Source organism: Nannospalax galili, unplaced genomic scaffold (genome assembly GCF_000622305.1).
Source record: "Nannospalax galili isolate Female #2095 unplaced genomic scaffold, S.galili_v1.0 scaffold212, whole genome shotgun sequence".
NCBI classification, from domain to species: Eukaryota; Metazoa; Chordata; class Mammalia; order Rodentia; family Spalacidae; genus Nannospalax; species Nannospalax galili.
Genome location: NW_008333884.1, coordinates 3,405,846 through 3,422,788, shown reverse-complemented (window position 1 = coordinate 3,422,788; position 16,943 = coordinate 3,405,846). Strand labels below are relative to the sequence as shown.

The 16,943-nt window shown below is 42.8% G+C and overlaps 1 protein-coding gene across 2 annotated transcripts in view; it reads right to left on the bottom strand.

Annotated features, from left to right (window-relative positions):
• Positions 1–5,117: 5,117 nt before the first annotated feature.
• Positions 5,118–16,943, bottom strand: part of Rpa1 (replication protein A1) — a 78,786-nt gene continuing 66,960 nt past the window's right edge. For both annotated transcript variants that reach the window (XM_008828791.3, XM_029561447.1), the window contains exons 14-17: positions 13,664–13,840; positions 10,312–10,419; positions 7,467–7,553; positions 5,118–6,060 (exon numbers count right to left, since the gene is read on the bottom strand). In XM_008828791.3, coding sequence (XP_008827013.1) covers positions 5,956–6,060; positions 7,467–7,553; positions 10,312–10,419; positions 13,664–13,840 — 477 coding nt within the window. In that variant the 3' untranslated portion in view covers positions 5,118–5,955. The remainder of the gene's footprint in view (positions 6,061–7,466; positions 7,554–10,311; positions 10,420–13,663; positions 13,841–16,943) is intronic.

The window sequence follows — 16,943 nt, the reverse complement described above, 5'->3', positions numbered from 1 at the left end:
TGGTTACTTAGCCCCAGGCCTTGCTCCAAATAGACCACAGTTCCTGGGGACAAGGTATCTTGATTTAGCTGCATACCTGTAAATTGCTGCACTGAGGAGACAGAGGCAGGATTATTGCAAATTTGAGGCCAGGCTGGTCTACAAAGCAAGTTCAAGGCTATACCGCAAGACCCTATTGCCAAAAACCAAAACAAATAAAAAACCAGGTATCTTGATTTAAAACCACCTAGAGGGTTGTAGCTCAGCAGTATAGCACATGCTTAGCGTGTTCAATGCAGGAGGCCTTGGTTTGAGTCCAGAATCCAGAATTCCTGGCAGGAGGCTAGAAGAGGTGGTCAAGGAACATAACTGGCTCTATCTTTTTCTCAATTACCTATCAAAACTACCATCACAAATATAATTAAAAGATTTAAGAGTTGGGGCTAGAGAGATGGCTCAGTGGTTAAGAACACTGACTGTTCTTGTAGAAGACCTGGGTTCAAATCCCAGCACCCACATGGCAGCTAACAACTGTCTTTAACTCCAGTTCCAGGGGATCCGACAGCCTCTTCTGTCCTCCATGGGCATTGCATGACACGGGTGTACTTACTTACATGCAGGCATAACACTCATACACATGAAATAAAAAATACTAAATAAAATATTTAAAAAATATCTATTTTTTAAAAAAGATTTAAGAGTCACTAATAGCTTTAGAGAAAAGAACCAGGTTGATTTATAAAGCAGGTCGAATGTGTTCCTGGGAGGCCATTTCTCCCACAATGGCAGTAAATGAAGGTCTGGGCCTCTTTGTGGCTGCAACCTGTCTCAGGGCTCGGTGGGATGAAACTACAGATGCCTCCCGCTTTCCTCCTCTACCCTCCCTGCATTAATCTACCTACCTGCTTCCACAGAGCTGTTCAAATTGCCTGCCAGCTTTTGATGGTACTCAGGGTTAGGCGAGTTATCACTGGACTAAGGCAACAGAAAACAGAGGACCTAAAAGAACAAGGAGCGCTGGGACATTTTTCACAATGCTGCAAAGAAGTGCCCAGGCCTACCAGAAATCGAGTTTATGCCAACAACCCACAAAGCATAAGCAGCTGGCAAAAGTGATTCAGCTCCATAAATTTACACATCCACACAGCTAAACCCACGTGACGCAAGGCAGATCTTGTATTGAAATAGAAAATATGCCTATCCTGGAGTGCTAAGAGTGGTAGGTACAGCATAATTCATTTTCTCTTCTTTGTGGTGCTGGGGATAGAGCCCAGGATCTCAGGCCTGCAAAACTCTGGACCATTGAGCTACATCAGCAACTCCTACTTATCACACACATTTACACAGAAAATGGCAATCAGCTAAACAAGTTGGTTGTTGAATTATGGGTGACTTTATTCTTTTTTACGGTACTGGGGATTGAACCTAGCACCTTATGCATGCTAGGCACTCTACCATTGACATACATCCCCAGCCCCTTTGTACTATTTATTTACTCAAGGCAAGGTATCACTAAGTCATCTAGGCTGGTCTTGAGTAGACAGGATGTCAGACGTATGCTGCAACGGCTGGTTGATTCTGTTTTCTTATTAGCAGGTTATTTTTCTACAATGAATGTGGATTCCCTGTGTAAGAAAATGATGGCCTGAATCATCCCCTTTCCTTAATAAACACCAGTAATACTTAACATCAGCTTAATAGGAAACTTGGTAAAATAGATTTCCTCCCTTTGAACATATCAAAATAAAACATCTGAACTCTGTTCTTTTTTAAAAAAAATTTTGTGTATGAGTGTGTTGCCTGCATGTGTGTGTAGGTGCACCTGTGTCGTGCAGTGCCCACAGAGGTTAGAAGAGGGCATCAAATCCTCTGGAACTGGTGTTACAGATGGTAATTAACCGCCATGTGGGTGCTGGGTATCGAACCTAGGTCCTCTGCAACTGCAGTCAGTGACTGCTGAGCCACCTCTCCGGACCTTGAACTCTGTTCTATTTATTTTCACCTTTTTGAGACAGGGTCTCCCTGTAGCCCCAGCTGGCCTGAACTCACTATGTAGACCAGGCTGGCCTTGAACTCAGAGATCTGTCTGCCTCTGCCTCCCAAGTGCTGGGACTAAAGGCATGCACCACCACACCCGGCAAACTCTGTTCTTTTTGAGAAAACAATTACTTCCAAAGGTGTTCATAAAAGCCAGGCCTCAACCTACAGGGCAGGTTAAGGTTACCTTATGTAAGGTATGTAAAAAAAAAAAAAACTATGTTAAAAAAAAAAGAAACCCTGTCTTTGAGTCAAGGAACGATTAATTTACTAGGAACAGTGGCCTTCTAACAAGTGCAGATGAGGAAGGGTCTGAGGAACCGGTTTCATTTTCTGTAAATAAAACCTTGGCAGGCAAATCGCCAAAGAAACACAAGTCAATATAAACCTTTAGATACTGGGCTGCCAAACTTCACTTTTAGACAGTATATTAATCATGTAGTCAATAGCCATAGGTTTCATTAATGTATTAAATACCACAATCAATATTATTTATACTTTTTGAAGACGGGCCACTCAGGCAAAAAAGGTGGGGGAGGGGGACACTTTTGACCCTGCAGTTAAAAAAAGTCAGAACAGCACATGGGAGATTAGCAAGGCTTTAATAGAAGGCATAAAATACTCAAAATATGAACAGAAATCAGATTATTACCTTTTTCCCCCACCTCTATTTATAATGAGACTGGAGGGAATTCAAGAATCATTTAAAATAAAGGCAAAATGATTAGATTTTTTTCCTAATTGCTTAACACTGGTGTCATGGTGTACGTAAAATAAACATTGATCTTCCAGTGACAGATTAGAAACAACATGAACAGCCTTTTGAGGGAAACTAGATCCAAGAGAATTTTAAGAACTGTGGGCCAGAATCTACTTAGGCAATCCTGTGGGACCTAAATCTCTTAAAACTGTTAACAATGGAGCCAATTTCTGAGGCTGCTCTGTTGTTGATCTGATTTTTTAGCAGGGAAATCTGTTAAACGTTGTTCCTCAAGGGAGCCCCTCCTTTCCGCTCCCCCTGGATTCCTAAACAGAGCTGTGGAGATTTGCTAGTTTTGTCCAAGTGGCCAGTGAAAAAAGTGCAGGGAATGACTAGTCACTGATCTCAGGAAGAATACCTCCTCACTGGTTAGACAGACCGGAGCTGGGGAAGAAAAAGGGGATGCTGGGAGTAGGAGGTACAAAAGACTGGTTACAGGACTGAGAACTCGATCACCACCTCCAACCCACAATTTGTCAATCCAGAACAGCACTGAAGACTGTAATTTTCTAGTCAATGCTTTATAAGCAGGGTCAGTCAGAGAAAAAGCTTCCATAAAAATTGCTGAGGCTTTGGCCAGAGAATCAAGTGCAACCCAATTCCTACCTCCTGAGACTAAGGAAGGGTTAGGAAGACTGTGTTGTCACAATCGGTGAGCCTGATTGAAAATCTCTTTATGTCTGTTCTCAGCAATGGGAGCATTAGCCTAGGGCTGGCTAGTTCCTTGCAAAAGACAACAGCTAAGAGCTTGGGATGGTGGTACAGGCCTGTAATCTCGACAGTTGGGATACAGAGGCAGGAGGCTCATGGTTTTGAGAACAGTTCCGGGTTATGCAACAAGTCTGAAGCTATTCACTGTTAACTATCAGGGCCCATCACAATAAAACAAACAAGCCAGGTGTGGTGGCACATGCCTGCATTCCCAGCCCTTGGGGAAGAAAAGGGGATGCTGGGAGTAGGAAGTACAAAAGACTGGTTATGGGACTGAGAGCTCGATCACCATCTCGAACCCACAATTTGTCAATCCAGAACAGCACTGAAGACTGTTATTTTCAGGAATGGGCAGGAGGATTTCAAGTTTGATGCCTGTCTGCGCTCCAGAGAGAAGGTTATATCTCAAACCAAACCAAACCACCATCAACCAAACAAAACAGGATAGCTAAGGATAGGACAGGGTATGATGTGTCACCTTGTCAGCTTGACTGGATTTAGAATAACCTAGGAGACATGTCTTTGAGGGCCTTTCCAGGGAGGTTTAGTTGAGGGAATCCCAACCCTGAATATGGGTGGCACCATCCAATGGCCTGGGGTCCCAGGCTGAATAAAAAAAGCTGGGGAGATAGTAAAGTGCTTCCAAGCATGAGGACACAAGTTTGGTCTCCAGAATCCATGGGAAAAAGCCAGGCATAGTAGCACAGTATGCAATCCCAGCATAGGGGTGTGGAGTCAGGAGGGTCCCTGGGGCTTGCTGGCCAACCAGCCAGTCTCACTCAATCAGGGAGCACCAGGCCAGTGAGAGACTTCAAAAACAAGTGGATGGCTCCTGAACACCCAAGGTTATCCTCTGGCACACACACAGAGAGAAAAGAGGAGAAAGTGAGCAGAGTACCGGTGTCCCTCTCCTTCTTCCCCGACTAGAGACGTGATGTGACTGGCCCCCTCACCCTCCTGTTCCCACGGCTAAAGCTGCCTTCCCCACCATGATGGACTGCACCCTCAAACTGAGGCCAAAGAAGCCATTCCTTCCTTAAGTAGCTTTTGAGAGGTATTTTGTCACAGCAACAAGAAAAGTAACGAATACACACGGTGCCATGACTCCTTGGCTCCACAAAGCCTCCTCTACAGGCTGCAAGTGCACACATAAAAGACCAGGTTTGCAGCTGTGGGGGGACTGCAATGCTGCCTGGATACTGGGAGAGATGTGCAGCAAATGCCAAGTGGTGGGCTGCAGCAACCAGATAGATAATTAATATGATTAGGAACACACAGAGCAAGCATGCTCTTGCCGAATGAAAAGCGTAGTAGCATAATTACTGTTTTCTTACTTGCTCACTGTCTGTGCACATTTCAAAGCCTGCTTGGTGTTAGACTGCTGTGTAAACATCAATAAAATCCCAAAGTGCCAGATCATCAGCATTCTTGGGCACAATGGCTTCTTTTTTGTGTTTTCGTTCTTTTAAAGATGCATTTCAGGGTTGCAAACATTAGTAAGAATGATCTCCAGGCCTCAGCCTAATCTCCGAGGGTGTAATGAGTTAACATCTCTCCCTAGTGAACATTTATTATGAAGGCTAATTAATTGCCTTCAAGAACCCTTTACATTCAAAGAAAGTAGGATCCATAAACAAAGAATATACTGTTTATTGAAACAAAGCAAGGAAAACAAAGAGCTTCTCCCTTCAAACTTCTTCCTATTGAACATAGTTTTAATCAAGAAATGAAACATATTAATGCAAAAAACATGTACAGATAAAGAAGCGTTCATTTGCCAACCAGAGTGCAGCATGAAGTGGAGTGAAAACTTAAGCAGTGCTTTGTAGTTGCCTGGGTGTCCCTAGGGGACAGCAAGTCAATGCTTATCAGCGGTCCTCAGAAGAGACAATTTTGATTAATATCAGATCCATCTGATTCACTCTATTAAATCTATTAGACCCTGAAGGAAGGATAGTCTTCAGATATTAAAGATAGGCCTTTGATTAACAATTCTACCCTTTTGCCATTCCAAGCATTAACAACCAGGTGGCACCTCTGGAAAGAGCAAGTCTTTGATTCAAGGAAGACGGACCTCTGAAACACCGAGGCTCTCCTCCACTCCCCAGGAGGAACTCGAGATATAAAAGTATTAGCACTGGAAAAGCAAAGTCCAAGTTACATAATGCACCTCATTTTCCAGAGTTAGGGTCAATTACTTGTGACATAATTCCTACTTGAAGATAACAGAATCTTAGTAAATCTGACAACAACTTGAAGTTGGAGGGAAGGACTTGGGCTATGCTACCTGAGAGCTGCCCCTGGTTCTGACGGTTTATATACAATCCTCTGAACACATCATCCTTTGCCTACCAACGGGTCCTAAGAGGCGCCCAGAAAGACTGCCAGGGGGCTGTCACATGGGGTGGGAAGAAAGCTATTCCACTTCTGCTCTTCACTTTCAAACTTGAGCCATCGGTGCTGCTGGCTCACATCATGGCATTCCTCTTGATGTTCATGATCAGCCTCCTGCTGTAGTCTCTGTAGTCCACCTTCTTCACGTCCACCACAGTGGCTTTAATTCGAGATTCATCCTGTGAAAAGAGAAAAGTTGTTTGCGGGTGATGGAGCCTGGCATGGAGCAGTGGTGATAACCTATTTACCTCAGTGGCTTCAATGAGCCCAGCAAGAGGAAAGGGTTTAGAAATTCTCACAAATAAAAGCACTGTGAGGAGGCGCCTACGGCAGAATTCCTGGAGCTGCCAACAGCATCCAGACCCCACTTCTGCAGACTTTTCCCCTCTGTCCAGCATGCAGCGCCCCACTAACTAGACTGAGGGTGTCTCTAGTCTCTTTATTGTCTTTGTAGGGGTATAATGGGAGCCCCGAGTAGATAAGCAAATTGCCAAAGCCACATAGCTAGCTCTAAAAGTTCATTTTCATCTCAAAAAAAAAAGAAAAAGAAAAAGCACCTGCAGAAGAGGGGACCTGTCTAGGTTCTGCCTCAGCTCTGGGTGAGGTCACTTCCCCCCGTACCTTCCCTATCCAGATCAGGGACAGAATGGACCTAAAATCCCCCATATCCACCCGACTCCCTGATACTGACACCTCATGTAACACAACAACCAAAATATCTATCCTGAGGTACTAAGGTCTGATGATAGTTCATGTGTGAACTCTGCAGTCGCACAGCTTTTGGCAGAATTCTCCCTCTTCTTGTTTCCAGACTGAACAGCATCTGTGAGGCAGAGCAGGGTGGTGCCCAGAGGCACACAGTCTAGCCAGGGTCTCACATACTTCCACATCCTCAGTAATTACTCATACACTGATATTTACAAGCACAGTTAGGAGCAAAGCTTGAAAGTCAGACTGCCTGGGTCGGAATCTTGGCTCTGCCACCTGCTAGCACACAACTTTAGGCTTAGAGGCCCATTTTCTGTACACACACATCTTTTCATTGGTAAACAAAGGCTTTTCACTGGGCAACAAGGGCTTCAGCATTGGCGGTACTGAAGGATCAGGTGAGATAACACACACAAGGTGCAGGACAGTGATAGCACTCAGTAAGCGCTGCTTATAATGACTATGAAACTCTATGATGTTATAGTTAAAGAATTTTAAAGGTAATTTCACTTTCCCATAGTGTTTGTTTAATATACTGATTTTTAGAACCTAAACTCATGGGAAGTTTGAGGTCATACACATCATTTTCTGCCAATACACAGACAACAAAAATGCTCAGGTTGTAATAGAAAAGGTCACAGAATCTCTTCTCCCTAGATGTTCAGACAAGACTCGGATCCTCTAAAGTAGCATTCACATCTGCACACAGGTTGGTAACAGCACCTCAGTGCAGGCAGATCCACGAGGAATGAATCAGTGTGCTGCACCAGGTCTCACACCTATGGGTAATCCTCTGACACTAATATTGAAGTGCTGCTGTGGGCAACAAAGAGCTATTTCCCGCCACTAACCCTTCTGCCCCAGGAAGCTTACTTACATTGTAGGTCTCCAGTTTGACCCTGATTCTGAACACAAAAGATCTAAAGTTGGCATTCTGGAAAACTTCTTCAAACGCCTGCTCATTCTGTAAAAATAACACATGGAAACTACTGGAAAGTACCTATAAGACTGTTGAAAAGACTGGAGAAAATTATTATCCCAGAGGGTTGAAATTACTTAGGAATGATTAATTTATAGGTACTGCTTTATCACGTCAAAACTGTTTAAGTAGAATTTTGTTGACAACTCAAACACTTTGCCAGGCGTGCTGGCACACGCCTTTAATCCCAGCACTCGGGAGGCAGAGGCAGGTGGATCTCTGTGAGTTCAAGGCCAGCCTGGTCTACATAGTGCGTTCCAGGACAGCTGGGGCTACAGGGAGACCCTGTCTCAAAAAGACCAAAAACAAAGAGAAAATTCAAACACTTTTTAATATCCTACCTAGTACTCAAGAGGCGGGGGCATGTGGATCAATGTAAGTTTGACCATAGTGAGACGCCCACCCCCCATATATATATAAAATTGTGCAAGAAAGCTGGGCATGGTGGTCTGTGCCTGTATCCCCAGTGCTCTGGAGGCTAAGGCAAGAGGATTGCAGTGAGCTACATAGTGAATTCTAGGCAAGTCTGGGATGCAGAATGAGACCCTGTCTCAAAAAACAAAAACAAAAACAAAACAAAGTACTCCAGCTAGGACTATATAGTGAGGCCCTTTCTCTAAAAGAAAAACAAAAAACCAAAACAAATAATGGCAAAGGCAAAGAAAACAAAAGAACTGGGTGGAAAAATACAAAAAGAAAAACGTTCAAGCTGTTATATACTTAATGATTTCAAATTTGTGTTTACAGTTACTGATAAGCAGCAAGCAGACAGGGCAAATGGGCAAAGGTCAGGAAAAGGCCATGAAACAGCCTTCCTTTCTCTTAAATACTATTTGATTTGGCTCCTTTATTAAAAAATAATTACAACAACAACAAAAAGATGGGGTTGGAGAGATAGCGCAGCAGTTAAGAACACTGACTGTTCTTGCAGAAGACCCGGGTTTGAATCCCAGCACCCACATGGCAGCTAACAACCGTCTGTAACTCCAGTTCCAGGGGATCCGACAGCCTCTTCTGACCTCCTCGAGCATGGCATGACATGGGTGCACTAACCTACATGCAGGCAATACACTCATACACATCAAATAAAAATAATAAATAAAATATTTTTTAAAAAAAGGCTGCTCCCTTTTTTTGGGCAGGGGGTGGTACTGGAGATTGAGCCTAGGACCTCATGTATGCTAGGCAAACTACCAGAGCTATATCCCCAATCCTCTTAATTCCATTTTTACATTTTGAGACAGCACTTGCTAAGTTGCCAAGTTGGCCATGAACTCGCCATTTTCCCACTTCAGCTTCCTGAACACTGGGATTACAGCCTCAGCCATAACTCCCTCAACCAGAGAATGTACTCTGCATAAAGCATGTAAACCTAAAGCTTATATAAAACTAATAGTTCAACAAAAGAAACAAACAAACAGACAAAAAACAAATAAAAAACCTAATAGTTCATATATGCGAAGTACTCCTACAAGTCACATGGATATGAAAATGGCTTTATCACACAGTCATCCTTCTGTAAATGTTACTTAAGAAAAAAGCTATTCCCTGGACTTTAAACATGTAAATAAAATAATGTATTAAATCTTCAGAAAATTATACTAGCTGCCACTGCTCTTTGGCATCGGGGAAAGCATGGCTGCACACCCAAGAACATTACGGTTCCTGAGGGAAGTCTCCTCTACGTCCTCGTTCTCTAATAGCAAGAACAGTCAGATGCAATACGCTCATAAAGAATCCTGAAAGGCTGCCTAGAGCTTAAAATCTGATATGAAAATAGAGGACCAGGCAAAACAGATAAAAGATACTATTGCACTTTAAAGTCAATTCCAGTTATTTCTGTAAAAGGACTTCTTGGGACTATTTTCAGAGATCTCATGGATGATTTAAAAAAGAAGTGAGGACAGAACCAAATAGAACTGAGGACAGAAAGGATAAGGAAAACGTACCAAAACAAATGGCACATTCTTTTTTCTTTGTGTCCTTTACAAGCATTCCAACCAATATGGGGGAAATGGAGGGGAAAAAAGAACACTATATATAGACAGATGCCAATGCTCATGGCCTAGAAAATATAGCTTTTACTGCTCCTCTCTGTATATTTTAACTCAGCTAGTATCTTCCTTATGTTTAGCATAATCTTTTTTTTTTTTTTTGGTCTTTTTGAGACAGGGTCTCCCTGTAGCCCGAGCTGTCCTGGAACTATGTAGACCAGGCTGCTTTGAACTCACAGAGATCTGCCTTGTCTCTGCCTCGCGAGTGCTGGGACTAAGGTATGCCCCACCACACCTGGCTGTTTTTTTTTTAGCACAATTTATCTACTTTCTGCATTAAATAAAACCAGCATGCAGAAATGTAAATTTGTAAAAAGACGGGTAAAGTTATCTTTATTTTTTTTGTCTTTTTGAGACAGGGTCTCCCTGTAGCCCAGCTGGCCTAGAATTCACTATGTAGACCAGGCTGGCCTTGATCTCACAGAGATCCCCCTCGTCTGCCTCCCAAGTGCTGGAATTAAAGGCATGTACCACTGTGCCCAGCACATTTAAGGCTTTTTAGTGTGCCTTGATTCATTATTTCATGTTAAATGCATCCAAAATGAATAAAGTTGAACAAAAGCTAAGCGCTTAATCAGCAGTGAGAAATTATACACAACACTCAAAGAAACAAACCAAAAAATATTAAACAACTCAATGGTATGACATGTGATCCACTACAGCTCTAACAGAATGAACATGTGGCTGACCTTCTCTTTCAGTTCCCCAAGGTAAGCAGCGTTCTGTCCAAGGATAGCTTCTGCAGACTCCTGGAAACAAGTCACCCACTGATTCTCTTGAAAATCTGCTATATTTACCTAAAAAACACAACTTGCTATTATTTCAGCAAAGAAATAAAAAGAAGGCACACTCATTAAAATTCCAAGGGAAAAAGACATTACCTATATACATACAGCCCCCAATTTGATTTGAATGAACGACTTCCCCTTAATCACCAAAACAAGACCTTCTTTTACTTTTACTTTTTTACATCCTGTTTTTCACTTTTAAAAATTTATTTTATTTTTATTTTTTATGTGTATAAGTGTATTGCCTACATGTATGTAAGTGCACTGGTGTCATGCAATGCCGGAGGAGGTCAGAAGGTGTTGGATCCCCTGGTACTAGAGTTATGGATGGTTGTTAGCTGCTATGTGGGTGCTGGGAATCGAACCCAGGTCCTCTGTTAAAAGCAGTCAGTGCTCTTAACTGCTAAGCCATCTCTCCAGCCCCCCCTTTTTTTTTTCACTTTTAGCATAGTATCCAATAAATTACACGAGATATCCAAACTTCATTGTAAAATAGGCTTTGTGTTAGATGATTTAGATCAAGTGTACGCAATGTAAAAGTTCTAGGTACATTTAAGGTAGGCTAGGCTAAGCTAGGATGTCTTTAGCAGGGTAAGCTTAATAAATTTTCAACTCAGAGTATTTCAACACATAATGGGTTTATGGGAGGGGCAACTCCATTGTTGAGCTCTAGGTATTCTATATTAATGGTCTTTCTAAAAACTGTGATAGATATCATGGAAGGAAGTTTAAAATATAGGCTAGCTCACAATATGCTGGCAATGTGATTTCAGATCTCAGTGGAGACAGGATCCAAATGAAGTCTCACAGATGCAGAAACATGCAGTCAGACTGATCTCCCTTCCAAATTCAACAAGTTTTACACTGAAGGCTTTGAATGATCTGCTAACAAGAGTAGGTTCTCTAAATTTTATCTTTTATTTTTCCCCCAGAGCTGAGGACCAAAACCAGGGCCTTGCGCTTCCTAGGCAAGCGCTCTACCACTGAGCTAAATCCCCAACCCCTCTACATTTCAATTATTTATTTTCATTTTTTAATTCTTTGAGACAGGGTATAATGTAACCCAGGCTGTCCCAAAACTTGCTGTGCAGCTGAGGCTGGCCATGAATAACTCATTTCTCCCTCCCAAATGCCAAGATTACAGGCATATGCCACCATGCCCTACTTTTTTGGAAAAAAGCTTACTATGTAGCCAAGGCAGGCCTCAACTATGAGTCCAAACAGGCCCAACTTGCAATCCTCTTGCCTCAGACTCCCAAGGGCTGAGTTCCCAGGCATGTGCCACTATGCCAAGCACCTTTTATTCACTCTGTGTGTGTGTGTGTGTACTGCATATGTGTGCATGTATGTGTGCATGCCTATGAAGGTCAGAGACTGATGTTGGATCGGTCTCTATCGGTCTCTCTCTCTCTCTCTCTCTCTCTCTCTCTCTCTCTCTCTCTCTCTCGACATGGTTTTTCACCCAGAGGTCTCTGATTGGCTGACCAACGAGGTCCAGGAATCCACCTGTCTCCACCTTTCCCTGGCTAAAGTTACTGAAGTATGCAAACATGTCTAGCTTTTACCTGGGGATCTGAACTCAGTTCCTCAAGCTTGGACAGTAGGCATTTAACTCACTGAGCCATCTCCCAAGTCCCACCATCTGCATTTTAAATTATACATTTCTAAACTGGCTATGGTGGTACATGCCTTTAATCCCAGCAGAGGCAGGCGGATCTCTGTGAGTTCAAGGCCAACCTGGTCTACATAGTGAGTTCTAGGTCCGCTGGGGCTACAGGGAGACCCTGTCTCAAAAAAAGACCAAAAAAAAACAAACCATACATGTCTAGTCAGTACAAAGAGCTGTATGACATAGCTCTAGATCATTACTGAGCAACACAGCTAACTTCAGAGCCAGGGTTGAAGGCCTTTATGTAGCCACCAAATCCACAGTAGCAGAAATGAGCAATGAGGTATCTCCCATTGGATGTATAGGGTAAAATTAAATTGGGAGGAGGCTAGCCACCCAGAGAGCCCCAGGAATCTGCCTGTCTCTGCCTCCCCATGTTGGGACTGACTAATTATAAGTGAGCACCACCATGCTTGGCTTTTTGACATGGGTCCTCCTGCTTGCACACCAACCACTTTACCTATGGCTATCTTCCTCCCCCAACTGAATTCTTTTTTTATTTTTTGAGGCAGGGTCTCAATGAAACCTACATTGGCAGACTGGCCTTGAACTTTTGATCCTCCTGCCTCTACCTCCCAAGTACTGGGATTACAGACATGTGCTATATCCCAGCCTAAGCAGTCGTAAATTCCAAGGCCTTCATAGTAGTCCACTCCATGGCTACTTACTAAAGAAATAACTGACACAACATAGTAACTAAGAATATTTAAGTTGAATCCAATTTTTCAAAGTAGTGTAGCAGACAACCATACACAGTTGTAACATCTCTGATTATTTCCTTAGAACAAATTAGAATTTCCTTAGAAAAACCTCCCTGTAGGTGGTTACCATGTCAGAAAATAGAAACATTTTTACAGTATCTTACATATTACTGTAAAATCAGCAAAGAGGAGAGTACACATGTTCCTGTACCTGTTCATTTGTTACTATTATTTAAAAGCACACCTTTCATTTCACACCTTTTAAAACAGAAAGAAACAATTTTAGCTTGGTGTGGTAGCTTATACCCATAACCTCAGCACTTGGGAGTCTGAAGCAGGAGGATTTCTGCAAGTTCAAGGCCAGCCTGGGCTAAAATGTGAGACCCTGCCTCAACCCTGGCCCCTCCAAACAAACAAAAAAATCCCCACAGCATCAAACCCAGTCCAAAGCAGAACAAAACATCAACAATCACACACCAGTGTGCATTCCTCTGAAGTCAGCTCTACTAAGGTTGGAGGAACAGATTATCCACAAAAATATTTCTACATATAGGCACCAGCTATTTGAGAACAATTACTGTTCTCCAGAAATGTCATTCAAATTAATTTATCTTCATAGCAGTTTGTAAGCAAATGCTACTAAAACCATAAGTGTATACAGCACAGACAGAAGACTGAAATACCCTAGTGCATCTCAATGCAACATTTAGGTCTGAAAAAGCTTTCTGTAGCAGAAGAGTAACTGCTACTCACACGAGTGAACGGCCTTACTTCCTTATTTACAGCACTTACTCATCTGTGAGTCCCTCACCGCCAACCATCCTGGTACTGCTGGCCCCCAGTGTCTGGCCCACACAGGTTCCCATCTACCCATTCCACTTACTGACAAGATCATGCGGTATTTGAAATTGGGAAATTCCCGGTCACACTTCTCACAACGGTATAACCCATTCTGCTGGTCAATCACTTTCTTATTGCAGTCTTGAGTTGGGCAGGCCTGGTACATACAGTTCTCTTTGCGAAGAAACACCACTGTTGCCACGGTGCTGAAATAGTCAGCCTGCAGGAGAAGTGGATGAGGGTGAGACCCACAACATCAGCTACTGAATAGGGGCAGCTCAGAGCCGCCCTTCCATACACATGGTAAGTGCAAGTGTGTTCTGTTTCTTGCTTTGCAAAGTGATTATGGAGAATCGTTCTTTCTTTTTCTTTTTTTTGTCTTTTTGAGACAGGGTCTCTCTGTAGCCCCAGCTCTCCTGGAACTCACTCTGTAGACCAGGCTGGCCCTGAACTCACAGATGATCCGCCTGCCTCTGCCTCCGAGTGCTGGGATTAAAGGCGTGCACCACCACACCTGGCTGGAGAATCATTATTCTTTAATTTAGTTTTTAATTCTTAAATTTCTTTATTTTTATTTTATGAGTGTTTCACTTGCACGCATGTAAACGTACCGTGTGTATACAGTGCTCATGGAGGCCAGAAGGGGATGTCAGATCTCCTGAAACTGGAGTTAATGGACAGTTGTGAGCTGCTCTGTGGGTGCTGGGAACTGAACTTGGGTCCTCTGCAAGAGCAGCCAGTGCTCTTAACCACTGAGCATCTCTCCAGCTCCTTGTTCTATAGTTTACAAATTACTTGTGCTATATACAAACTCATTAAGGTAACAAATAAATACTCAAGCACATAATTATTCTTTTTTGGATTTAGCCTACATGTATGTAAGTGCACCGATGTTGTGCAATGCCCTCGGGAGGACAGAAGAGGGTGACAGATCTCCTAGAACAGTTACAGACGGTTGTTAGCTGCCATGTGGGTGCTGGGATTCAAACCCAGGTCCTCTTGAAGAACAGCCATTGCTCTGTTTTCCTTTTTGCTTGAAGACTACATGAAAGACAAAGACTTGGTCGCCCTGGCTCTCTGACCCTCCACAGGGCATACATCTAGGAAATGTAGGATAACGGGTACTACAAAAATCTATAATGAGCCATTCCTCTCACAATAAAAACAAGGGTAATGATTTCTGGGGGGGACCTGCCTCTTTGTCTTAGGAATAAGCTTTTTGTCTAAAAAGCCAGAGTGAAAACTTTAGGCCCAATGAGTCAGTCAGTCTCTGCTGCCACTCCTCAACCCTACTGTTGTGGGGCAAGAGACACACAGACAATATGAAGATGGAAGTTGGTTATGTTCCAATAAAACTGTATTGACAGGGGCTGGAGAGGTGGCTCAGCAGTTAAGAGCACTGACTGCTCTTGCAGAGGACCCAGGTTCGATTCCCAACACCCACATGGTGACTACGAACTGTCCTTAACTCCAGTTCCAGGGGAATCTGAAGCCCTCTTCTGACCTCCGTGGCATTGCTTGACACAGGTGCACTCACATGCATGCAGGCAATACACTCATACGCATAAAATAAAAATAACAAATAAAAATAAAATATTAAAAACCTTCCTATCAAAATACAAGATTCCTTATTAACAACAAAAGGAGATCAAGTTCAACAAATCAAGCCAGGAGATAAAGACTCTGGCAGAAGCATACCTAACACATAACACTCTCTTGTCCCACACCTTCTGCACTGGCAAGCTCTGGTTTTCTTCCATTTGGATCTGGTCATTAAGCCTGTAATGGCTCCATTCTTTCTTAGTCAATGTGACATAAGGGATATTTTATTAGCAGACTGATGGTGAAGTTTGTCTGTTCTTCAACAGAGATGCAGATAGAAGTGGTCCATTTTTCTTGTACCAGATGTTACATTATGGTACACAGTATGTATGGAACTACAGCTGTGATTGGGGCCCCAGGAGTGGAATAAGTTCCCAAGTAACATGCAATAAAAAGACAAAGAACTCATCTTAATGATGGCACTGTCATCAGTGGCTAAATAAATCAGCCCTATATTGACAGAGCTGATGTGGTGGTACACACCTTCAGAGGCAGGTAGATCTCTGTGAGTTCGAGTCCAGCCTAGTCTACATAGTAAGTTCCAGGCCAGCTGGGGCTAAAAGGAGACCCTGTCTCAAAAAAAGACCTAAATAAATAAATTAATTAATAAATAAATACACAGGTTAGTACACAGTCTAGAAGGCTTCAGTGCAGGGTGTGTAGCTCAGTGGTAGAGTTTGCCTAGCTTGTGTACAAGGTGCTGGCTTTAATCCTCAGCTCCAGAGAATTAAACAAACAAGAAAGTTCAGGCTTCCATGATGGCTCAGTGGGGAAAGATGTTTGCCACCAAGCCTGATGACTTGAGTTTGATCCCTGGGACCCACATGGTGGGTGGAGAGAACTGACTGACCTCTTCCATACATGCACCATAGCACATGCACAACACCCACCCCCAATAATAAATAAATAACTTAAAAAAATTTTTAAACAGAAATAACAAATCTCTTAGGAAAATGTCTAAGGAGTTTTTCTGTATTTCTAGGTTAGATACAGATTCAAAGCTTGATTTAGAAGTCTGGGTGCAGACAGGTATTGTGTACGCTCAATTTTGATTGTATACTGTCTATATTAGGATTAAGAGAACAACTGGGTGGCAAGAGAACCAGAATCTATCCAATGTTTAATTCCCAAGATGTTACATAATAGCACTGTAAGTTGCTGTGGATGACGATGATGGATGGGACGCACAAAGAAAGGAGACAGTAAGGAAGAAAACCTATATTGTATATGATGACAATAAAGGATCAGCGACTGATGTTTAGGGAGCACAACAGAGAAATGAACGATTTAAATTCAAGTGCTGACAGAATGCAGGTTACATGAAGATGGTAATAGGGTCATGGAGTACATACTGAAAGGGAAGCTGCAACTAGGGTCAAATCCCAGATCCAGGCCTTGGCAGGACGGCAATAGCTCAGCCTGTTCAGCCTGTGACACAGGCTAAACACACTGGAGCTGCCCTATGCCTGAGAGCCTGAATTATACTCTGCTCAAAACCAACATGGACCCGAGGTCAGTTCACATTACACTGCAAAGCCTGATCATTACCACTTCCTTGATAGCCAAGAGCTCTTCACATTTTTCTGTTTTAACACATCAGAGGCTTACACCATACTCCTGTCAGCCTCTTCACTGGCAGGGATTCTTTTTTTTTTTCTCACATTATTTATTTGTTATGAATTTCAATCATATTTAGATCCCCTCCCATATCAATACCCCCC